The sequence below is a fragment of the Rhagoletis pomonella genome, unplaced genomic scaffold (genome assembly GCF_013731165.1).
Source record: "Rhagoletis pomonella isolate Grant_MI unplaced genomic scaffold, Rhpom_1.0 Rhpom_scaffold_00001, whole genome shotgun sequence".
Lineage (NCBI taxonomy): Eukaryota > Metazoa > Arthropoda > Insecta > Diptera > Tephritidae > Rhagoletis > Rhagoletis pomonella.
Genome location: NW_023458555.1, coordinates 115,995,808 through 116,007,670, shown reverse-complemented (window position 1 = coordinate 116,007,670; position 11,863 = coordinate 115,995,808). Strand labels below are relative to the sequence as shown.

Below are 11,863 nucleotides of genomic sequence, written 5' to 3'. Positions count from 1 at the left end.
TAAAACAAAAACAATAACAAAAACTAAAATTTCGAGCAGCGGAGGATCGTCGGAGCCGGCATCCAAAGCTGTCTCCACCCCGGTTGGGGATTCTGAGGAGGCGAAGGCATCTCCGGCTAAGGCCACGAGTGGGGCCTGCACGGCCAGCGGCGTTGGGAAACCGGAGCTGGCTATCGACAAAGCTTCGAGCATCGGTGGGTCGAAGTCGACACCCATAGCTGCCTCTGTCCCGGGTGGGATTTCTGGCCCTGCAGAGGCGAAATCGCCCTGCGTTAAGGGCTTAAGCAGGGCCTTCACGGCCGGTGCCCCAGGGGGGTCGAAGCCACCTCCTTCTGGTAGTAAAGGTCGCGGAATTCTGCCGGTAGTGGGTAGAGCCTGTGCGAAATCGCACGGAGCATCTGGGGGTACGGTGCGTGGCGGAATCGCCAGCACCAGCAAGGGTCTCTCGCCGCGTGTCTTTGGAGCTTCGAGCACCACGGATCGGGCACCTCAGGGAAATCCTAAACGGCGCGCCACCGCGGCGAGAAAGGATCGCTCGGACCGTCGCATGGCCGCCAAAATTTTGGAACGCTACGGCGGTCAGTGTGCTGGTCAAATGAGTGATCAGCATGCCCGAACGCTCGAGTGGGCCAAAAAGGTGGTCGGCGATGCGGAGGCTGCGACAAGGGAAGGTAGCCGATGGTGCGAATGCGCTGTCGACTATGAAGCGGCAGAGATCACGGGAGGGGGAAACCACGACCGTGAAAAGGTTTCGTACGGGGCCGGCCCCCACGTTTAGCGAAATCGCTAATCTTGCCGGCTCAGTGGAGTTAGGGGTCATGGACCGCAGCAGGGAAGACGGCGCCACCACCTAGGTGTGAGAGTGCCGGTTGGCACCATGGGCTGCATAAGCTCACGAGGTGCGCCGATGAGCGGTCGGCAGCCTTACACAAGGAGGCAGTCTCCCTGGTGGGGGAGGTTTGGAAGGGTGCCGATCTAGTGGCCGTGGACAAGGCGGAACTTCCGATGCGTCCACGGGCTCGGGTATGGCTCCCTACTGAGCTTACCTCTCCAGAGGAGATCGAAGGAATACTTCGGTACTGTAATCCTTCTCTCCCGACGCATAACTGGAGGGTTATCTGGTTGGAGAGCACCGAGGAATCTTATCGGCAAGCGCTGATACTGCTTAATGCAGAGTCCCTCGGTGCTCTCGGCGATACCAAGGGGGTCATATACTATGGCTTCGAGAAGGTCGTTCTACGGATTCTACCGACCGAAGCCAAAGCAGATGACCCTCTGCCTCCAGCTACTTCGGAGGGAGGAAGAGAGGCCATTGACTCCGCCAGCATGGAGTTGGGAGACTCGGCTCAATCGGATGCTGAGTGCATTGGGGGCGGCTCCTCTGCCGGGGCATCCGCCTTCAGTCTCGAGAGGCTGTTCGGTGGGGTCGATGTCCGCGGTGAGAGCGCGGAACTAGCGCTCATGGAGGATATTCTGGAGAATGAAGATTTTGCAGATTAATCTCCAACATTCCAAGGCGGCATCCGCCAATCTTTTGCTCCACCTTGAGCAAGGTGGGGCTGACGTGGTTCTGATACAGGAGCCATGGTTGAGCAGTAATGGTATCTCTGGAATCAGAACAAGGAACTACAAGCTGATAGCGGCGAACAACGTAGGTAGAACTAGGGCCTGTTTGCTTATCAGAGGTGAACTAAAAGCTTTTATTTTGCATAATTTCAGCAATGAGGATGTGGTTACAATTAGGCTGGAACGAGAGGCTGGAGAACTCTGGCTCATATCCGCCTACATGCCGCACGATGACGAGGTGGAGCCACCTCCAACGCTGTTGAGGAGCGCTCTAGCGGAAGCCAAGCGACGGAAAGCTGGCGTGATCTTGGGGTCTGATGCGAACTCGAGGCACTCAGTTTGGGGCAGCTCGGATACAAACTTGCGAGGTGAGTCACTTTTTGAGTTTATTCTAAGTGAAAACTTACATATCTGTAACAGGAGGAATTCCCCTACGTTTATAACTGCTGCCAGGGAGGAGGTTCTTGACCTCACACTGGCTTCATCTGAGACAGCACCTCTGATCTCGGATTGGAGGGTTCTGAGCGAACACTCTTTTTCGGATCATAGGTATATTCAATTCTCTTTGGACGAAACGCGTCCACGTAGCAAGCCCTTCAGGAACCTGAGGAGCACGAATTGGGATCTGTATAACAGGAACCTTCGCGGAGTGCTCCCTGATGCGCCAGAACCAAATTCTGTGCAGTCGGTAGACTCGCTGGAGGAGCTTGTTGAAGTTTTCAGCTCTGCGTGCAGGGAAGCTCTTGAAAGCGCATGTCCGCTGAGATTTCAGAAAGGCAGAGGGAAACCCCTTTGGTGGACTGTGGAGCTCTCTGAGTTAAGAGCGTCGAGCAGACGACTTTTCAATAGGGCCCGTAGGAGTAAGTTGTCTTCTGATTGGGAACTCTATAAGGTTGGACTAGGAATCTACAAGTCCGAAATAAGAAAGGTTAAAAAGATTTCATGAAGGTCTTTCTGCGAAAACGTTGAAGGGTGTCATGAATCTTCGAGATTTAGGCATATTCTCGCTAGGAGTCCTGCTCCGCTGGGCTACTTGAGGGATGAGGCAGGTCACTGGACTATGAGTGGCGAGGAGTCGCTTAGGCTGCTCCTGGACACTCACTTTCCTTCCGATCCCTTCCCTGAGGAGATCTCCTTAGGGGAAGTGTGCGGAGACTGTGCTGCTGTTTCTGACCTCCTGGATGAGCGCCGCCTGGCGTGGGCGATCAATTCATTCGAACCCTTTAAATCCCCAGGACCTGATGGCATCATACCTGCGCAGCTGCAAAAGGCGGCGGAGGTGTCGCGCCGTTGGTTGGCCCCAATCTAAGCGAGCTGCGTTAGATACGGGTACATTCCCAGGGGCTGGGGGGTCGTCAAGGTGGTGTTCATCCCGAAGGCCGGAAGGAGCTCTCATGTTGCCTCCAAGGACTTTAGGCCAATCAGTCTTTCATCGTTTCTGCTGAAGACGTTGGAGAGGCTGGTTGATATGCACATAAGGGGCATGATTCCTCGGGATCGCCTGTCTAGAGCTCAGCATGCTTACTGTAAAGGACGGTCGGTCGATACTGCTCTGCATACAATTGTGAGGTGTATAGAGGAAGCCTTCACTCACAAGGACTTTGCCGTAGGAGCCTTCCTCGATATCGAGGGGGCTTTCAATAATGTCCTGCCGGACCCAATAGTTAAGTCGCTAGATAAGCTTGGGGTTGAGGTCAGTCACATTAGGCTCATCGAAAGCTTGCTGCGTGACAGAACTGTCATGGCCGTCTGGGTTAGCGCCTGCTTGTCTCGCATTGTGAGCAGGGGCACCCCGCAGGGAGAGGTTCTCTCACCCCTTCTCTGGGTCGTCGTGGTGAATGAGCTACTAGTGGAGCTGGGGAGACACGGCTGTCGGGTAATTGCTTACGCAGACGATGTGGCGCTCCTGGTTAAAGGTAAATACCTGAACACTCTGTATGAACTGACCCAACGGTACATTAACATAGTTATTAACTGGGCGGCCAAAAGTGGTCTTGCCGTAAACCCCAGTAAGACAGAGCTGGTCTTATTCACAAAAAAATATAAAATCCCCGCCGCTGCTCTTCCCTCGGTTAAAGGTCTGCGCTTACAGCTGTCTGACAGGGTCAAGTACTAGGGGCTTGATCCTGGACAGGAAGTTGTCGTGGGTACCAAACATCGAGGAAAGGGCAAGAATGGCATCAGTGGCCTTATATTGCAGTAGGGGAGCTATTGGTAAGAGATGGGGCATCTCCCCTAAAGTTGTCTATTGGCTATACGAGACCGCAGTCAAGCCAATTATGTTCTATGGGGCCCTAGTCTGGTGGAGCTCACTGGAAAAGGTTACACTGGCTAGGCAGCTGGAGCGCGTACAACGGGGTGCTTTAATTGGTATTAGTGGGGCACTGCGAACCGCCCCCACATTAGCACTGAACGCAATGCTAAACGTAGCGCCTGTCGACGTTGCAGGTAGAGTTGTCGCGGCGCCAACGGCTATTCGACTCAGGGAAACCGATTGGTTGATCAACTTAGGGACTGGACACTCTGGAGTTCTAGGAGGTTTCGACTTCATCCCCGATCGTACGGATTACTGCACCACCGTTACGGCTCCTAGGAGCGTCTTCTATGTCCATTTTCCCTCAAGGGATGAGTGGGCCGGGCGGGACTTCTGGAGGAGGGGTGCGGTGAACTTCTTTACGGATGGATCGAAACTGGATGGCAGGGTTGGCGGAGGGGTCTTCTGTCGAGAGCTTTCCATCAGCACTAAGTTCAGACTCCCGGACTTATGCAGTGTATTCCAGGCGGAAGTAGCTGCTATCAAGGAGGCGGTGGATTCACTGCTAAGGAGCGTTATAACCGTCAGGGAAGTGAGCGTATATTCTGATAGCCAGACGGCTATCAGGGCTTTGAGTTCGTTAGAGGTGCGCTCTAAACTGGTTAAAGAATGTCTTCTCTCTCTCTCAGTCGCGTCGGAATACTTCCGCATTAAGCTTATTTGGGTTCCGGGACACAGCGACATTGGGGGGAACTGCGTGGCTGACGAGCTGGCGAGGGAAGGAACCCGAGAAACGTTACTACCGAATAAAAAGCGGCTGGGGTGCCATTGATTGCTTGCGGTTCGCTCTTGGATAAATGGGCCTCATGTCAGCTCAGCGAACGCTGGGCGAATACCATAACATGTGCGATCGCAAGGTACTTTTGACCGAGGGTGGACCGGCGGCGATCGAGGGCACTCCTCACACTCACAAAGCCACAGCTATCACTTCTGGTGGGGGTTTTAAGGGGTTACTGTCCTATTGGTATCCACGCAGTTAGGCTGAACATTCTGCCGGACCCTTTATGTCGCTGTTGCCTGGAAGATGACGAGGTAGAATCACCTCAACACTACCTTCTTAGGTGCCCAGCGTTTGCGAGGCTAAGGTTGAAGTACTTTGGCTCTCACTTTCTAAACAGCCCCGAGGAGCTCTGGGGCATTGAGATCAGCCGTATTAGTAAATACATAATCGGCTTGGAGCGTTTTAACGATAAAGTTTAGGGGGCCTTTCCAAATTGTGGTATCACAAAGGACAATCTTACATTGTCTAAGTGAGCTCCGGTTACACGGGGCTGCTACCTTACCTAACCTAATATTAGCATAAAAGTACACTATTTGGACAATCATTTAGACAAGTGTCCTGAAAATCTTGGAGCGTATAGCGAAGAACAAGGCGAACGTTTTCATCAAGATTTAAAAGTGATGGAAGATAGATACCAAGGTCGTTGGGATGAGCATATGATGGCAGATTATTGTTGGAGTATTACACGGGAATGTCCTGAAGACATCCATCGGAGAAAATCTAAAAAGAGAAGCTTCTAATCTGTAAAATAATGTGTAATTAGATGTAATTAAATGTTTTGAATTAAATGTTCTTTTGTTCTCTAATAAATTAATTAAATGCTTTTTAATCTATTTACCCTTGCGAAATGTAATTTCATATGGTAGAAATTAAACACGACCGTTCTCAAGCAATTCATTTATTTTAGTAGTATATCTATCGTTAATACAAAGCTAAAAGGTATTTACTCAAAATGATACCGCGTTTGGGTTGCCAATGTTACAGACCATAGGGATGCATTTTCTTACAAATTCCGCCTCAACCCAAATGCGATTTACAAAGAAAAGTTCTATTACAAAATCAGAAGAAAAATTCATATTTTTTTTTTTTTTTTTAACTTAATTCAGGTTATACAAAAACAATATTTAACAGTTTACATAAAGCACTATGTTTATCACCCGATAAAGGTTTTGTAAATATATCTGGAGCATTTTTCGCCGACGGGACGTACTCAATATCGATTTCATTTTGGACGTACTTCTCGCGTATGTAGTGAAACTTGATATCGATATGTTTACTACGCTTGTGTGCAACAGGATTTTTGACTGCGAACTGTGCACTTTGGTTATCACACAATATTTTGGATGGTGCACTAACATACCGCTCAAAACCCATTTCCGTCAACAAACTTCGAAGAAAAGATACTTCTTTTGCTGCATTGCACATCGCAATATATTCCGATTCCATTGTGCTGAGAGAAACGACATGTTGCTTCTTTGACTCCCATGCAATGAGTCCATCGCCCAAAAACACTGCATAACCACTAATCGACTTGCGGTCTGTGGAGTCTGAACCCCAGTCAGCATCTGAAAAAGAAGTTAAGCTTTGACGGTTAGCTTTATAAGTAATCATACCCTTCGGCTTCTCCCTTAAGTATCTTAGGACACGCTTGGCTGCCACGAAATGCTCCTTGTGTGGATGGCTATTAAATTGTGCCAGCTTGGACACAGTGTGTGCTATATCCGGCCAAGAAATTATAGCCAAATACGTTAAACCACCAACGAGTGACATGTACTGTTGTGTCTGGTAGCCCGAACATTCTTTACTGCTGCATTTTTCAAGAATCGTGCCGCTACTGCAAGGCGTCGCAGCACCTTTGCAGTCTGCCATATTCCAACGCTTCAGCAACTCGTCTACATACCGCCCTTGGTGAATAGAAATATTTCCACGAAGACCGTTTCGTTTGACCTCCATGCCGAGATAATAACGAATTGGACCACGATCGACAGCTTCCACTTTCTCGTTCAACATTTTGATAATTTTATTCATCGTGTTTTCTGACGAACATGCCAACAAGATATCATCAACGTATATGCTCAGTATGTTAATTTCACCATTCTCGCACATGATGTAAACACAGTTGTCTGCTTTGCATCTCTTAAAACCAATGTCACACAACACCTTGTTTATTTTATCGTTCCAATACCTTCCGGCCTGCTTAAGGCCATACAGCGATTTTTGAAGTCTGCATACTTTCTCAGGATGATTCTCATTAATGAAACCCTCAGGTTGTCGCATATACAACTCCTCTTCCAAATCTCCATTAAGGTATGCTGCTACGACATCTACGTGGTTAACTAACAGCTTATACTGAACCGCCAACGCAAGAATCAAGCGAATGGTCGAATGTCTGACCACTGGTGCGTAAGTAAGAGAAAAATCTTCACCAGGCTTCTGAGAACAGCCTTGCGCTACTAAGCGCGCCTTATACTTTTCTAGTTTACCATCTTCGTCGAATTTTTTCACGAACACCCACCGACAACCAATCACGTTTTTTTCAGGTGGACGGTTAACAAGAGTCCAAGCGCCGCTTTTGATTAGAGAATCATATTCCGCCTGCATAGCACCTCTCCAATGCGAACTTTCCTCGGACTGCAATGCATCTGCGACTGAAGTGGGGTTTTCGCACGCCAAATTCAAAACTTCCGGGTAATCAATCATATACTTTTTCCTTGGTCTACCCACTTTCCCCGTTCTGCATATCCGAGGCCTTCCTCGTTTTCTTTTTCCCAACACGATCTCGCCTTCATCACTCGAAGCAGTTTCTTCCGCATTTTCGTCTGTTTGCTCATTACCCTCTTCGTCTCTTACCATATCGATAGTTCTCAAATTTTTATCAATTTCTGAGTTTTCTGTTTCATTTTTGTTATCATTCGTTTCAGTACATTTATTTTCAGCTTCATATATTAATTCAACATTAACAGTATTAGTGTTATAATTTTCGTTATCAAGTTTTGGCAAAACGTCTTCAAAAAAAATGACGTCCCGAGCTATTATAATGCTTTTCTTTGCCGGATCATAAAGCCTATACCCTTTGGTATGATCAGCATAACCTACGAAGCGTACCTTTGAGCCTTTGCAATCGAATTTCGATCTACCTGGCTGCTTGTGAAGAACAACCGCTTCGCAACCAAACACTTTAAAATGGCTCACACTCGGTTTGTACCCTCGAAGGCATTCATAAGGTGTTTTGTTTTTCAAAATTTTCGTCGGACACCGATTTCGTATATATGCGGCGGTGTTAACCGCTTCGGACCACAACGATTGCGTGAGATTTGACGAAGCCAACATACAGCGCGCCATTTCGACTAAAGTTCTGTTGGCACGTTCGGCCACGCCATTCTGTTCTGGCGTGTAAGCCACAGTCCTTTGGTGCACAATGCCTTTGCCTTTTAAGTAATTTTGGAAATCAATACCTAAATACTCGCGCCCGTTGTCACTGCGTAAACATTTTACTTTGTTGCCAATTTGATTTTCTACACGCGTTACGAATTGCTTAAATGCCTCGAATGCATCGGACTTTTGCTTTAAAAAATGTACATCGATGAAGCGGGAAACATCGTCAATGAAAGTAATGAAGTAATGCGACCCGCCTTGCGACGTTGTACGCATAGGCCCACAAATGTCCGAGTGGATAATTTCTAAACATTTTGATGATTGTACATTAGTATATTTAGCGAAAGCGCTTCTTTTTATTTTGCACATCGCGCACATGTCACAGTCGATATTTAGAGTGTTGTTGATATACAATCCACGCACCATATTCTTTTGCGACAGCGTAAACAAGTCTTTATAATTTACATGACCGAACCGTCGATGCCACTTTTGGGTATGGTCATTGTTCTTTTCAACTATTGAATTAATATTTTCTCTGTTTTTCAGCGTAGTCAAATTTATACAAAAAACTCCGTTGTGAATTTCAGCAATGAACACTAATTTGCTTTCTTTCGTTTTAACTATTGCCTTATTGTTTTTGAAATGTACCTCGTTCCCGTTACTGAGTATTTTGCTCACCGCTAAAAAATTGTTTTTTAATTTTGGTACGTACAACACATCAGCCAACGCGATATCACCGAAACCGGATTTGAGCATTATTTTCCCATCTCCTTCTGCGTGAACAGCTTCTCCAGATGCTAAAAATACTTTCTGAGTAGACTGGCGCAAAGAAGTGAATAATGTCATGTCACTGCACATATGAGACGACGCACCACTATCGAGTATCCAGGTGTTCTCACCTTCCAACCTTCGAACGTTTGAATCAAACAAACTCAGCACTGTTGGAACTTTTTCAGTTTCAGAAAATCGTTGCCCTCGCCTTTGTTCTTCTTCTAATATCTTCATTTTTAATGTTTCCATTTTCGGCAACGTGTCTCTGCTTTCGATTGCTATTACAAAGCTTTCTAGCTCATCTGGTAGGCTACATAATAGTAATATACAGAGCAAGTCCTCAGGTACAGTAACGCCAATTTCACTAAGATTGTCGACGATCGAGCAGAACTCGTTGATTTGAAGGGCAAATTTCTCAGAAGCGTTCAGCTTGAACTGTACCAATTTCTTAAACAAATTTACCTTTCGAGCTGGACCGTCTGCGTTGTAAAGATCGCTTAGTAGACTCCAGGCTGCTTTTGCTGTTTCGCACTTTTTTATGTGAATCAACTCCGACGGTCTTACGCACAGATGTATCATTGCCAATGCCTTTTGGTCGGCTGTCTTCCATGCCCTTGCTTCCAAATCTGACGGTTCCACCTTAAGAGTTTCTTCGACGACGTACCACAAATCCTGCGTTACCAGCAAACTCCGCATCAACAGCGCCCACGTTGAATAATTTTCGCCGTTGAGCTTTTCTATATTAGTTAACGACGAACTCATTTTCGCGTGTAAATTGTATTTTTAAGGATACAAAAAAACCGACTAACGATTTACATATATGACAACCAATATTACTTTATCTTTTGAACCACGTGATCTGGGCCCATAACCCATGTAATTTCATACGGTAGAAATTAAACACGACCGTTCTCAAGCAATTCATTTATTTTAGTAGTATACCTATCGTTAATACAAAGCTAAAAGGTATTTACTCAAAATGATACCGCGTTTGGGTTGCCAATGTTACAGACCATAGGGATGCATTTTCTTACACGAAATCGCGAAAACTACACGTAGCACTAAAAAAGTAAGTATCAAGTTTTTATCAGGGTACCGAATGTACTTAAAATCAGTTTTACTTTTAGCGGCACCAAAATCATTTTAGACCTGTGTTATGTACAGATATCGGCCTTTTGCAAAATTATTATTCTCAAATACTCTCGTTTGATACCCATATGGCAACACTTAGTTTATATTATAAATTTAACCGAATTAAAGTTTTCAAATAAGTTGCCACTTATCAAGTTGCCCGCTTCAAGAATATTTTCAAAAGAAAGCTTCCTAATCCTCTTTAGTTTAATATTCGTATCGCATTATTTCATTTATTTTGCAAATTTTAATGAATACAATTTTTCAATCAGTTGGCAAATCCCTAAAATAATTTTCAGCATTAAAATTTCCTAGCCTCTTTAGTTTGATGCCAGTATTGCAATATTTAATTTATGCTATCAATTAAATTAAATTAAAGTTTTCAAATAGGTGGCAACCTTCCTCAAAAATATTTTCAGCTGTAAGCCTTTGTAAATTTCTTTCTTTTGACAGTCATATTGCAGTTTTCACTTTACCGTATCAATTTACCTAAATTGAAATTTTAAACACAGGTTACAACTCTCTAATTTTTTCTTCTATATTGGAAGCTAGATCTCTAGTTTTCACCTGATGCGCGCACAAATATATAGACAGACAGAGATTCTAAAATTCTTAAAATTGTTTATTTGGCTTCTGTAGCTTTAATAATAACCCACCATATTAATTTTTCTTTAATATCTATTAAGCTGAGATCCCACGATTGCCGCAAATGGACCAATCTGGAACAATTTTTATTGTGCTGTATTGGAGCACAATAAAAAAATTTTCCCAATGAAATTCTGTAGTCACACGGTTGCCTCTTTTTATACAATTCTCATTGCCGTAAGTTGGCGAAAAGCAATATAGTGACAATAATTGCCCCAAACTTATCACACGATTGTTCGAGCATGCGGCAATTGTGACCATAAAGTGTTGCGCTGACCTCTAAATTCTGTTTTTTTCTCTGTTGTGTAAAAATGGCGTATTCTTAATAAAAAAGAAATAAATCAATTGCATCTGCTTTGTATATTGCGGGCTCATTTTGTGCAAATTTGTTGTTGTTTGAAAGCAAAGAAGAAAAAACTTGTGCCCAACGAAAGCTCACGCATTTATTTAGAAGTTTGATTGTATAGTTTTTTTATTTTTCGACGATAACTGCAACGTATGTGGAGTTCAAGTTGCAACAGTTTTCTTTTTAATTTTGTTACGTAGAGGTTTTTTTTATTCATTACAAGTAAAATTGGTACAAAGAGTTATGTTTGTTTAAATAAAAGCTGCGAATTTACATAATTTATGTTTGGAATTAAATTTTATAATTATATGTACAGCTCGCAACAAAAGATAGCACCTTAACATTTTGATCAGTCTTGACTTTTTTCTTCTGTTGTTTAATGTTAATTTTTTCCTATAAAACCATAGCTCATTGTCTAGTAAAAACCACATAAGTCCAAATTCCAAACTTTATACAAAAATTATAAACATTTCTTAAAATTTTGATCACAATTCAATGTTTTTTAATTTGAGTTTCTAAAAAAAATTTTGTTTTGCAGTTTACAAAGTAATTTACAGAGAAGAAAGTGCATAATACCGTCAGCTAAAAAAATTATAAAAAATCAACAGGATCTTTTAGCAACTTCAAACCTGCACCTTATTGTACTAAATTTTAATGAGCTACAAAACTAAATAACCATTTTTTTCTAGAAATCCAAATTATAAACCGTGGGATTGTGTTCAAAAGTTTAAGAAATTTTTATAATTTTTGTATAATTTGGATTTATGCAGTTTTTGTTAGACAATGAGCTATACTTTTATACGAAAATAGAAGATTTAATAAGTAAAAGAAAAACAGTCAAGACTGGTCAAAATGTTGAGGTTCTACTGCTTTGTCGTGGGCTGTATTGAACTTTTAATTTTTTTTTTTTAATAAATTTATACTGTCATGGCAG

At 44.0% G+C, this 11,863-nt stretch overlaps 1 protein-coding gene across 1 annotated transcript; it reads left to right on the top strand.

Moving 5' to 3' along the window:
- The first annotated feature begins 1,326 nt into the window (after positions 1 to 1,326).
- Positions 1,327 to 5,401, top strand: LOC118735514. Its single transcript, XM_036465314.1, has 3 exons — positions 1,327 to 1,412; positions 1,480 to 1,979; positions 5,211 to 5,401. Exons 1-3 carry the CDS (start codon positions 1,327 to 1,329, stop codon positions 5,399 to 5,401), a joined length of 777 nt encoding a protein of 258 aa, XP_036321207.1.
- The last annotated feature ends 6,462 nt before the right edge of the window (positions 5,402 to 11,863 follow it).